Source organism: Stigmatopora argus, chromosome 4 (genome assembly GCF_051989625.1).
Source record: "Stigmatopora argus isolate UIUO_Sarg chromosome 4, RoL_Sarg_1.0, whole genome shotgun sequence".
Taxonomy (NCBI): Eukaryota; Metazoa; Chordata; class Actinopteri; order Syngnathiformes; family Syngnathidae; genus Stigmatopora; species Stigmatopora argus.
Window position 1 is genome coordinate 14,753,029 of NC_135390.1, and position 13,601 is coordinate 14,766,629.

Consider the following 13,601-nt stretch of genomic DNA (forward strand, 5'->3'; position numbering starts at 1 on the left):
GTCTGCAAGATGGACATCTCTTGAGTCATGGAAAAACTTCCCATGCTAAGGTATTCCACACTCTTTCTGATAAATGGAAAACTGGTGTTGTAAGTGTGGGAAATCTGTGATCTGTTTAAATTGCTGATCTAAAAAAATGATCTGGAGCATTTTTTTCTCCAGACTTTGACATGCATCACCTCCACACAACCAAATTAAAAGTTGTTGGAGCATAGTATGCAATGGTAAACTTTTTTTATGTTGTAGTGTTATTTTGTCTTGGAATAAAAAACGGTACTCGGACGTTTGGTCGAAAGACGTTTGGTCCCCGGACGTTTGGTCGACCGGACGTTTGGTCGACCGGACGTTTGGTAGAACGGACGTTTGGTCGCCGGGTTGTTACTGTTGAAACCAGCTCTCAAAATTATAATCATGAGAGAGAGGGTCAGTTTAATATCTAAATATCTAATATCAAAATATCAACAGTAAACTCTGTCATAATTTGACAGCGAGCGAACCCGGCGACCAAACGTCCGTTCTACCAAACGTCCGTTCTACCAAACGTCCGTTCTACCAAACGTCCGTTCTACCAAACGTCCGGTCGACCAAACGTCCGGTCGACCAAACGTCCGGGGACCAAACGTCCGGGGACCAAACGTCTTTCGACGAAACGTCCGGTCACGATAAAAAACAGACGCTACTACATTGAAGAACAGTATTTTCATCAAGAAAAACCTGAATAATTGAAATCAAATGAGGCATCAAAAGTGCTTTTTTCATTTTATTGCATTACCCATGTTGAAAATACATCAACATTCCAAGTGACCTTGACAATTCCGACGAGATACTTCAAAATAAGTCATATTCAGTTGACAGTAAAACTTCATATTTCAATGTGCCAAATGGACAGAGGCAGACGCTCTAACCTTTGACCTTGTATGAAAATCATAAGGCTTTGTTGCTGTAGGGAGACATTTTACTCCAGTGCTCAGATCCCTGAGCAATACAATAATACATTGGGTGTGAATGTATCACATCACCATTTCATTCAGTGCAGTGTACTTGTGCTTGAAGGCAGGATGGATATGATGAAAACAGCTAAATCAGAAGAAAACAAAAACTGTACAAAGTATTTACACGAACAATTCAAACGTCAGACATTGCAGTCATACAACACATCAAACACAGCAAAATGACATATTTAAGTGCTTTCTGTGCAAACTAGAGACGTCATTCAATGTAGGCCCTCATTATTTCCTTCCTTCCCTCAATTTAATAGAAAACTGGATTTTCCTGTAACGGATGAGTCCCAACATGTTTCAATTTATCTCTGGCTATGGCTCGGTTTGTGGAGATGATCTCTCTTCTTTCTTTTCTGCTTGAGAAGTGGAGTTAAGAACCATCTCTTGTTGTTTCTCTTTTGCTTTCTCGGGCTCCTTCATCCTGAAACGGCACGAGGAAGAGTCATGCCAGGTGTCAGTGTAGTTTGAAGGTTTGGTCAAGAGAGGTCCTTCTTTAACAAAGAATGAGAGGAGAAGTTGGTGGACTTTGTGATGGCATTTCATGGAGGAGAAGATGAAGGATTATTAGAGATGAAGTGGTACAGAAAATAAGTGAATGAATAAGGGTTACTGGTAGCTGTGATTTTTTTGGAGTATTAGGCAAAGAAGATAAATCAAAGTTCATGCGTGGCTAAAGTCAAGTTGAAGAAAGTTTTGGAATTCAAAAGGAATCATTTTGACTGTTTGGATCAACCTTTGCATCGGAGCTGGCCGGTGATTGGTTAGGACGTCCCAGCTAGAGGTAGAGCTGAAAACAGTGACAAATCATCAATTGGATTAAAGAACAAAGTATCATCAGTCACAATTGATTGTATTAGATCAGAGGGTAGTTTTTTTTTGTTTTTGGGGTTTTTACATATGGAAGGGATTTTGTTATCCGTACAAACACTGACAACAAAATTAAGGTGCAATTATTTTACCAAGCAAATTTGATTAGCAGCTCCATACGTACCAAGGGGCCACATGCAGCTTCTTTTCATTCAAATCAGTAATTAGGAGAGTGGCGCCCAAGTATTGGGCAAGACCGGTGTTATTGCAGCAGTGCAAAGAGGATCAGATTATCTCCAGCGCTAATCTCAGGCTCGCTTTCTCTTGTTTTTCACTTTCATGGTTTTAAAACCACCAAGCGGATTACATATTGACTGAATTTATTTATTAGAGGCCAACCAACACAAAGAATTCCAATGTCCATGTCACTTTTTGGCTACCGGCATAGCGCATTACGCTAATATTAACTTTTGGCGCAGGTGTAAATCACAACACTGGTGAAATGCATTTTATCAGAGTGCTGAAAGGAGTTTAGCCCAATGGAATGCAGCCATCATTAGTGTGAGAGATTCCTCGTGCTCCAGATTTGACAGGTCAAACTCTTGTTGTGGATCAGCGCCCTTGTACTCTGACTACTATATAAATGGGATGAGTGATAACACTTGCGTCAATCGCCATCCAATAAACAACGCAGATGTTGTTGACCACTTGGTTGTGAAATATTGACGCTTGTTTTTAATATTCCGACCGATATTATCAAATCAATTTTGGAGTTACAAGCTAAAATTATGTTTGTTCTTGAAAATAGTTTCAGTAATTATGGTTTGTCCATTACTCTGAATGTTTGGAATGTGGTCAAAAAGTTGTCATTTTATGAAAAAGAAGTCCTATTTTGTATTTTCTTACTTTTACAAATGCTACGGTGTATTTTCATGAGGTCCGGGGAATGACGAGGTTTTGAAAATGACGGCCAAAAAGTATAAAATAATTTTGTGGAAGTGCAAAGAATGGCTTTTGTTCGAGCATCCCTGTTTTAGAGAAACATTGGGAACTTGAAGCGACCAGTAAAGACTGTCCCTTTCTAAAGGAATTTCAACGTAAATGTTGCTGGCACGGTCCCAAAACTTGAATAGAGCTGTTGAATAGGTGGTAGTCATTGGTTGGAATCTAATTGTCACGTTTACTCTATATCGTATTTCCATAGCACATTGTTTACGTCAGGGGGGTCAAACTCAGTTTGGTTAGCGGCCACATGCAAGGCAATTAGTCTCTCATGCTTTATATTTGTCCAAATAAGTTAACTCATTGACGGCATACGTTCATTTGCCCCGCCCACTCAAGCCAGTTTTCCCCGTTTGAGTTTATTGAACGTCTATTGTTGTCAATTCCACGCAATGAGTTAGTTTTAAGGCCCTTGCGGGTCACTTCCTGTAAATTTTGGTTCATTTCCTGATGACTTTGGGGGGTATTCGGACCCCCCGGCCTTAGGTTTGACACCCCTGGTTTACATCACTCATTCTGAAACAGCGCTGAAGGAAGCTTCTAAATGCAAAGGGGTGGTTAGAAACAGCACAATAAATCAGCGCTAGCCGTCTCCTTGTCGGGGATGAGCGCCACCTGTTTACCGCGACTGTTTCACGGTGGAGGAGAGTGAAAAATCTGCCGAGAGACGGGAAAGTTGAAGCAACGGGAAGATATTTTGAGAGCCCATCCGGCGAGCCCACTCGGCAACGGCGTCTTACCGCACGGTCTTGACGATGAAGCGGACGATGACGGCCAGGCCCACGCAGCCGCACATGACTCCGATCACGATGGCGGTGACCTCGCCTACGCACAAAAAGTCCTCCAAACCTCAAGCGGGAAACCCGGCAAACACAATGAGGTGCCACTTACCCGAAGTGAGCTCCTTGCCGGACTCTACGGTGGACAAAGAATAGGAATGAGTCATTAGAGTCACATAAGACGCAAGGCTTTATCTGCTCAGAGTTCGGCGCTCTCATTGCTGATGATCGAGCCTTCCACTTCAAATCCTCTCCACAATGAGCCCAACACAAATTCTGTTCCTTTTGTCTGCAATTCTGCCTCCGCTTTTTCACATCTCCCTTTCCCCCTTTTTTCCTCTCTACTTTTCTCAGTTGTGCAAACAAAGAAGTCAGTGTTACACTTTGACAAAATCCCCTTTTTTCTAATCGGCTCGCAAACAAACGCCGCTCTTCTTCCCGGCTTTTTGCAACCCTTCCTCTACTTCCTCACTGAGAAATCTTTCATATTTATGAGCAGTATTTCATTGCCTTTCCTTTCATATACAGCTCATTATGAGCTTTGATAGTACATGTTGACCATTAAGAAAGCAGTACAAGGTCTAAAGTAACAAAGTTAGAGCATCATCATCGACCCAAACGCAGATGTAGAATTTGATTCATTTAGTGCCTAAAACATTTTTTTTATCTTTTCTTCATGGGTGTTGATTCCTTCTTTTCATCATAATGCAGTATTAATTCTTTGGACAGCAATACAATTTTTACAGCTATTACAAAGTCTGCCATGATCCAATTTGTTTCAATTCAATTTAAGGACCTTTTAGAAATTTCATATTAGGGTTGTGTAGCGAAACCCGGTTTAACATTTAATTTTATTTTTAATTATTATAGAATTAATTAGTATTGATTTAAAAATCTATTTGACCAAATTAAAATAATACAGCTTTCATTTTTATGATTTAACATCAAACTATTCAAATTAGTGCCCAATCAATGAATGTATCTGTATGTATCTTTATTTCATTTCTATAAAAAAAAATTGTGACACCCCCAATTAGTACGTCAACATCAATGGTTCATTACTGTTTAGAAAACTAAAGTGTATTTCAATATTTAGTAAGAACTATTTCGTTGAAAAAAGATAACACTAATGTTTCGGCCAGATCGGGCCTATTCAACTAACAAAATAAACCCTAATTCAAGATTTGCTTTAAAAAGTGCCAAAGTGGCGGCCCGGGGGCCAAATCTGGCCCGCCGCATCATTTTGTGGCCCGGTAAATCATGAGTGCCGACTTTCTGTTTTAGGATCAAATTAAAATGAAGAGTATAGATGTATATTAAATTTCCTGATTTTCCCCCTTTTAAATCAATAATTGTAATTTTTTCATCAATTTTTTCTGTGTTTTTAGTTCAAAAATCATTTTGTAAAATCTAAAAATTGATTTTAAAAAAGCTAAAATAAACATTGTTTTAGATCTATAAAAACTGAATATTCAGGTCTTTTAATCCAGTTCTTTTAATCCATTTATTTAAAAAAATCTAAATATTATATCTAAAATGGTCCGGCCCACATGAAATCGAGTTGACGTTAACGCGGCCTGCGAACCAACCCGGGTCTGACACCCCTGCTTTAAAATATGTCAACAAGTAGTGCAATTAAACCTCTGCTATATGCATTAGTAGTCATTTTTCACCTGCAGTGAAGGATGCAAAGACCATCCTGTGGTTGAGAGGCTGCGTGGAGCGGTAGTTGTCTTGTAGTAGCATCCGATCTGGATTTCCAGCCTCGCTGGAGTACAATAGGGTCTCCATCCTCAGTAGCTGCAGAGAGCAGTCAGTAGAGTGAATATAATCTCCTGCCACACTCCAATATTAAAGCTTTTTTTTTTTTTTAATTTATTTTATTATTATTATTTTTTAAGTCATGTCCAAAAAAAAAGTCACCATATATCCAGAGGACTAAGAAAAGCTGGACCATTTAAAAATAAGTATTATACAAGTAATTCATTTAATACTATATATATATACATATAAAAAATAATTTAAAATATCAATTTAAGTAAATGAGTTTGTGTGTTAAGTACATTAATACGTTTCCCTTTTTCTTAGTCAGAATGGTCAACGTCTAACAAGACCCAGTAAGCTGGCTCATTTATTGGTTAGGACTTGGTGAATCAGAGGGAAGGCCAAAGTGTGTTTGTGTTTGTGTGTGAGTGTGTGTGTTGGTGAGAGACAGAGAAATCAACCAATCACGTTTTCTTTGAAGTATGCAGGACCCAAAATCTTTTAAGCCTGAAGTCCCCGAGGGTGAGACCACACTGGTCGGTGTTAAATCTTGGGTTTCAGGCAACACTCCATTTTGGGCTCTGATCAGTACTGTTGCTATGACGATGTATATTTTCAAGTCCCAGCTCACAGTTACTTCACTCCTGCAAAGAATGTATCTATTTTTCTCCCGTCCCAGTTAAAAAGCCTCACCTGAGCCTTGGAGATTTCGACCCTCTCGTGAAAAAGTGTCCAGACAACGCTTTGGTAGCAAGGTGGTGTCGTTAGGGAGCCATTGTAACGATAATAGCGTCCCAGATCATCGGGGAGCAGTGACTGCACGTCAAAGGCTGGTATAAACACTTTTTGGTCTGTGAATGGAAAGCAAAACAATGATAATATCTTTTATTTATACTTGTGTGTGTGTATATATATAAATATATATATTGGCAGCTCTTGAACATACTTGCATGCCTGATGCGGCCCAGGAAGTTGATAATGTTGTTAAATGCCGGGTTGGTCTCGTCACCTGTCTGAAGAACATAACTTAAAAATCCCATGTAGAATTTGCGTGTTTATGTTCAGTGTTAGCTTGACAATACCACAATGAGAATTCCTAGGACAGCGAGTCCGTCCCGCTGCGTCATTGCGACGGACATATTGGGGTAGAGCTCCGAGTTGTAGTGCACAATATGTAGCTAAAGTGAGGAGGGAAGAACAATATTATCACTTTTTCCATTTTCACACTACTGAATTGGGCTCATGACACTTTATTATTTATTTGATTTGCCATATTTCCATTTCTGACCGCCACCTGCTCACCACTGAGGAAATTTTAGTTGGCCAGACAATGACAAATGGACAAAAAGTCAGAAGACAGCATACAGCAATCATTTGTTTATATTGGAAAATGGAAAGGTTTTAATTTTATTTCCTCATGTTTTTGTTTCACACCTTGCAAACAGAGCAAACAGGCCAGATACAACTAAAATTTCACCTCTGCCTCTGCACTCTGCCCGTTGATGATGTGTTCACTCCCTCCGATTTTCGGACCACCGCTGCCCCAGTGGAGGTGCATTTGTACAGCTGAGAAGAGCCAGGGGAGCCCACCCAGGCTCATCCAGTCAGGCAGCTCGATTACAGCTGGAAGTAAATGGAATTCACATTTAGTCAGACACTAGTTTCACAAGAGAGTGCTGCTATTTTTACCTGTGTGTCCATTATTATACAGCGAAAAGGGTTTGTTGCCGTGCTGACCGTAGCCCAGCGGCGTGAGGGGGGTCAGACTGGGGTCATATTTGGTCTGGGTGGTCACCACTTCGACGGGGGACTGAGAGGTACCACCGCACTCGGGGAAATAGTCTGACCACTCAGACTGACCCACCATTCCTGCAGGAAGGAAGATAGAAAAAGACGGTTAGGTGCATTTTTGTGATTCATGAGCTGCAAAGACAAAGTATTTTGTACATTGTCAAAATTTACAGCACGTTTCGAAGAGGAAGAAATTTAAAGAATATTGCACATAAGAAATATTTAAAGGACTAGTATGCAGTGATAACTATTTCAAAATGATTTCGCAACTACATTTCAAAATGAAAATGCAACAAGTCTAATGAAACAAATAAGACAGTAAATGCATGATTGACACCGAGGTAGCAAAAGCATGTGTATTTTCTCTCTTATTTTGGCCTCATCCTTTTTTTAACTAATGTTCTTCAATTAGTCCTTTCTGACATAATGTTTGTGTATTTTTTTAATACAACCTCACTAGTTAATTGTATAATTTTTACTTTAGATAAAACACAGTCTTGAGCATACATGATAATATACTGCATACGCTTATTAACATTACATTTCAGATGCTTTGAGCTGTTTTCTTTTCTTTTTTTAATGAAAATAATGCAAGCTAGCCTGAAAAGATTAGGAAATGTAACCTTTTATATTAAAATATACACCAAATGAATAGCTGGAGAACTACTTCTTCAAATACACTTAAAACTAATTTAAAATGAAAGAAAAATATGAGCGCGAATAAGAAATGAAGTACTCTGAATGAAAATAAACTGGGCAAGCCATGTCTAATTGCATTTTGACAGAAAGAAAAAGAAAGAAAGAAAAGAAAAGAAAGTGTGTGAAACAATCATGAGGCAAAAACTGAATTTCAATTGCAGGAATGCTGTTTGCAAACACCAACATAAAAAAGAAGCAATGAGCGCTACATACCTTGCGAATTTTTTACAATTTATTTTTTACATGCACCGCACGAGGGTAGCGCAAACGTGAATGATGTAAACAAGCGACCCCCCCAAACACACAACCTTCCATCTCAAATCTCGCCCCCTATTTGCCCACCGCAGCGTGATGAGGCAACTTCAAAAGCAAGCCATGCAGCACCACCACACGTCGTCATGGAGGTATCCATGGTGACCAGAGGCCGACAATTCTGACCCTCTGTGTTGGACCACCACTCCAAACACCCTCAATGCACCAACAACAAAGCCACATGGGCACACACGCGGAGATTCACGTATGCTAAAAAAACGGCACTGGACCGTCTGAACATACTATTTCCCACTTTCTTCTTTTAAACCAATTCGCTATTTCAGTTAATGTCCACACATGCAAGACCAGTCGTCACACCGCTTTGCACAATCCCAAACAAGCCAAAATCCAGGCATATTCAATTAAATAGAATAAAAAATAGCATAAGATGCATTGTGATGCACTCCCAAATATATTTTTCTCGCCCTAAAGAATTAATTTTAGGTCAGCACACAAGCGTTGTCATTGTCAAAGTATTGCCATGCAAATAAAGTGAGGCCTTTATAAGTATTATATGCTGCGGTTTGGTTATATATATGTCGTTTATAAGCTCAAAGTATTTGCATTTTAGGTTTTAGAAAAGTTTGTTTAAAATGTCTTTAGCTCAAATTTTATATAACAGTTAAAAAGTATTTATGTGCAGTTTTTTACTCCGCTATATTTTACTTTACTTTACTTTTTGTGCTACATTTAAGTGCAAAGCTAAGTCCTGCTCAATGTTTTTGTACCCATAAAGTAATACATTATTTGGAATATATTTATGGGAAAAATTAATAAAGTGAGGTGGATTTGATTTATTAAAATACTTTGTACTGCCAATTTATCTAAAAAAAATTGTTATGTAAATGTGGTACATTACAAGTTATAATTTATTGAAAAGATTATGCAAAACAATTATGGGGTGTCAATAATGGTGAGCAGGACAGAAATATAGATAATCATTCCAGTTCTTTTAAGACAACACTTACAGCTAATTTTACGTGTGTGTGCGTGTGAGTGTGTGTGTGTGTGTGTGTGTGTGTGTGTGTGTGTGTGTGTGTGTGTTGGGTGTTCTATGTTATGTGTTTAAATACTTTTGGCTGCCAATAGTGTCATTTCTAATTAGAATTTAGGTTATTGTAAAGATTATGGAATGTCAGTAATGGTGAGCAGGACTGAAATAAATGTAATAATTACAGTTCTTTTAACATAGTAATTCCAGCGAGCCTTATTCAAAAATTGCAGTGCCTCGGTCTTTGCGACGTTTGTGAATAGAATTAAAGCTTCTTAACTCTGAGCGAGTCTGAATTAGTGTTCCAGTGACACCCTTTCAAGGTTTCCTTTTATGGTCACTGTTTTTAGAACTCTTCTGCATCTCAACAAAATCATGTCATTGTAAAGGATTTCTGAGTTGCTGAATCTAGTTGAGTGGCATGTGGCTAACAATCTGCCCCAAATTTGTTGTGTTCATCGAGTAGTATTAAGGTTTTCTGCATGATCCTTAGCGCGAGTATCATTGTGAATAAGTCTGAGGCTGTCAAAGGCAGCGACTCGGTTCAACTGTAAAGGATCAGAAATCCCATTGCAAAGTTGTACAGGTCAACCGGCACCAATCTGAATGACATAGACTGTGCCAGACTTTTGTCTCGGACCACGAGTGTTGTAAATGACCTGACAGGTCATCCTGTTGCCAGTCATTTTGCTCCTCTGCTTTGAGACAAATATTTCCACCCTGTTAGATAGAACTGGACATTAAGCTTGATAGGGTAAAAAGCTTTATTTTATTTTATCTTTCATGAGCCACTGAGGTAACAGATTCTATGCTAATTGAATATTTTGGTAGAAGATGGAGACGTGAGGCTTTTGCATGTCTTGTTGTTGCAGTGTGTGGAAAAGCTCAAAACTAGCATAACTTTGTTCCTATTTTTCATCACTCTTTTCAAAACAACAACCGTAGCAGCTCAAAGTAAACATTATTCCAAACTTTTTTCTTCCCCGCCTGCCTTGTGCACCCCCACTTGCTCCACTCTCAGCCCTCCTCTGAATGAACCATTTGATAGGCCGAGTCCTGTCACACGGGACCAATTTCAATGCAGTTCATTTAAACTGTACGCGCATTCAACACGGCACTACAAACATGTCGGGCTCCACTGAGATTCTTTACCAAGTTGAATAGACACCAGTTAGCGTCTGGTACTATCACGTACGCGCTGTACATTGCCGCGACTCTCCCTGAACACATGCTGGGAGTGCGGCCCATTCATGCCCACTGTGCCATTGTCCGCCGTACAGGCCCGGTCAGTGTGGGTCCGCAGCACAATAACCTGTGTGTTTATTGTGCTGCGTAACAATACGGGACACAATTGGGTATGCTTCAGCCCGTCCCATCTCCCACCCTCCGTCCCTCCATCCCTCCGTCCCTCCGTCCCTCTCTCTGGCCTGTCACTGTCATCCTTGTGCACTTGTCTCCCTCGCTTGGCTTTGGGGCCCGAACGCTTCCTCCTCGCCACCTCCCTCGGCCCTCCATCATCTCTGTGTGAGCGCCAGCTTGCCCAACTGTAACTAATACACACCGAGAGGGGAAACAGAGGGAGAAAAGGCAAGAGGTAATGACGCAAGGGGGTGGGGGGTGACTTGCCATTTTGGGTAGTCTTCAGATGAATATAATATCTGACGTTTATCAACTTATTTGAACTATGTATTTTAGAAGTTCTATTCTAAGGAATAAAATCTCGGAGAAACTATTATTGAAAAGTAAAAAGTCATTCATTGCAGAAATGTGGATACTGGACCATGTAAAAAAAATCAATTAATTGTCGTGTGATAACTAGCAAGAATGCTGTGCTATAATTGAACTGACATGTTAGTATAATTTTGCTTATGTCAATGATTTAATCCAACCTTAATTTAAAAGATGAGCTTTAAGACAACCAACAAACTATCTCATCTAAACAGATGTATTTTATAACTTACCAGTGTAGGTCCAGCTCGTGTCCTCTGGAGAGAGAAAAAAATGGAGAACTCCTTAAACTTGGGATAAAATCATGAAACATAGAAATATCACAAAAGCTACTCAAACTTGATGGATTTTACCATGATACCGCTGCTATTGTAAATAACATCTTTAAGCAACACTTTTATAAATATCCCCGTCCCGCAAAAAAAATGCTATCTTTGATTATTATGTTAATGAAATTCTTACCGCCAACTGTCCAATGGAGGCCGGGAATCAAAAGAAGCACGAAAAGAGCCACAAACTCCATGTTAGCCCTCCTTGCCCCCACACACAATACAGTAAAACGCATAACAGTGGACGGAGGGATGAAGAGTGAAGTGAGAGAGCGAGGGGGGACAGAAAGGGACACAAAGTGAGAGAGACTAAGAGAGAGAGAAAGAGAGAGAGAGCGAAGGGGGAGACCAGCCGGGTACAACGAACCCACCTGCCACAGCTCGGTAGAATAGGCAATGGGCAGTGCTTTTTGTTTTCATTGAACAGGTGCTGAAGTGAGGGAGCCAAAATGGAGAGTCGGCAGCACAAAGCAGATACTTAGTTGATGCCAATGACGGAGACAGACGTCCAATTTGACTGGGAGGGCGATCATAATCCGGTTATGGTTTCAGTGCCACTGAAACAAGACATAATTCCTGACCAGGCCTTTTGTTTATTAATGGCTGTCATTGACGGCGCCCAGTCAAAATGGATTGGACTTCTCTCGTCGTCAATGGCAATGTGACATGATAATTTACTGTCAGAGTTCTTAGTTGAAACCATTCCTATATTACTAGTAATATAAGGATTGGCGTCAATCGCTGTCAATGGCACTGATTGTTTTCAATGGTGTTCAATTTAGAAAATAAATTTTAGAGTGTTATTGGGGGTCATAACCAGTGTGTATGTGAATTTTATGACTTTTGCTTTTATTCATCTTATTATTAATGTACATCTATTTATTAATTGCTAGAAATGTATTAAAATAATGTATTTTTTTATCATTACAATAGTGGAGATCAGATCATATTTTGGGTCATGTGGGTCACACTTCTATACAAAATGTTAATATTGTGGCCCACATAACCCAAAATATGATGCCACTTATTATATGAAATCTAAGTCTCTATGGGTTTAAATTATTATTTTATTATTAAATTAAGGAAAATTCTCACTTGCCCTATCATAGATTAACCTGTGCACATCATCATTAGGCTTACAACATAAATTAGCCTACAACACTAAGGGGTTTGTACATTTTCATTTGCATCATTTGTAATATGACAACATTGTGCGTTCATGTAGTTGTTATCAAAAGACCCATTCATTAAATTTAGAATATTTTATCCTATTAAAAAAACAGGAAAATGAAAGCAAACCACCAGACTTTTGGGAGTTGGTTGCCAATGATGGCAAAGAGGTTAAATGTAGTAAAACCTTTGAGCATCAAGTTGAATTGTTAATCAAATTGCTTGGTAAAATGTAGGCAATATTATTGCTTTGGGAAAATATCTTAACACAAATGACCTTCATCTGAAAGTCAAAACGGATTGGACGTCAAATTCCGTCTATGGCAACCAATGAGTTAAAGCAGTTTGCCTGTGAGGCTAAAAAAAAGCTCACAATTTCTGCATGAGGGCTAAATATGTATTTTGAGCAAGAAAATATTAAAAAGGCTCAAAAAGAAAAAAATATATTCTCTTACTCATACACCCCGTTAAGGCCATCATAACACATCCTTCTTGCATAAACTCGCGTGTATATCACTGCACGAACGTGCACTTGGTTAGTTACGTATGCATCAACGCGTGCCAGCCAATTGTGTCTCTATGCGCCACTAGAGGGCGACCTCTCCACGTTACACCATCTCGAATCATTTCAGGGCGTTTCAAATAAACAATTCCTTTATTGATTTGTAAATGTGTCAAAATAGCCGCGTAAATGCTATGCTAACTCGTCCTCTTGGTCCTCTTTGTACAATATAACGAGACGCTTCGCCGAAAGACAAACAGTATAGATCATGGAATATAATTCATGTCATCACGTGTGGAGCGTCACGCCCCCCTTATTTGGGGGCGTGAATGCGCGTGCGTCAAACGACCAGGCCGGGTGACACGTGAGGCGCTTCAAGCAAATTATGCAACATTCATAACCACTTCTCGCTTTCTATTGGCTAGTCGGTCACTTAGTGCAGGTCGTGAATAACTCACTATTGGCTAGCCGGTTCAAAGAGGCGTGCCCACGGCTTTCATTCATAAATTCGCCGAGGGAGCCTTTCGTCGACATGTGAAAAGTCTTTGTGTTTACTTTGAAAACGGAAGAAATTGCCTTGGTTTTGAATAGGACTATCACTTATCATCATATACATACACGTGCGCATTTACATGCATAAATATGAGGGATTTTGGAGCGAAGATGAGTTTGTTGAAGGCGTGCTTGTTATGAAATTGGTGCAAACAGCAGTCACGCAGTGCAGGG

The 13,601-nt window shown here is 39.6% G+C and overlaps 1 protein-coding gene across 5 annotated transcripts; it reads right to left on the reverse strand.

The window, feature by feature from the left end:
* Window positions 1–747: 747 nt before the first annotated feature.
* On the reverse strand, window positions 748–11,535 carry ca14 (carbonic anhydrase XIV). Of its 5 annotated transcripts, none has more exons than XM_077599765.1 (13): window positions 11,337–11,535; window positions 11,108–11,131; window positions 7,043–7,222; window positions 6,831–6,976; window positions 6,436–6,531; window positions 6,300–6,366; window positions 6,047–6,204; window positions 5,263–5,389; window positions 3,702–3,725; window positions 3,551–3,635; window positions 3,426–3,467; window positions 1,735–1,788; window positions 748–1,422 (listed from the first exon to the last, which is right to left on the reverse strand). In XM_077599765.1, exons 1-13 carry the CDS (start codon window positions 11,437–11,439, stop codon window positions 1,314–1,316), a joined length of 1,215 nt encoding a protein of 404 aa, XP_077455891.1. In that variant the 5' UTR covers window positions 11,440–11,535; the 3' UTR covers window positions 748–1,313. The 5 variants fall into 5 exon arrangements, with proteins under 5 accessions (XP_077455891.1, XP_077455895.1, XP_077455893.1 ...); XM_077599769.1 differs by having other exon boundaries at window positions 3,434–3,467; window positions 11,337–11,533; XM_077599767.1 differs by lacking the exon at window positions 1,735–1,788.
* Between the last annotated feature and the right edge of the window lie 2,066 nt (window positions 11,536–13,601).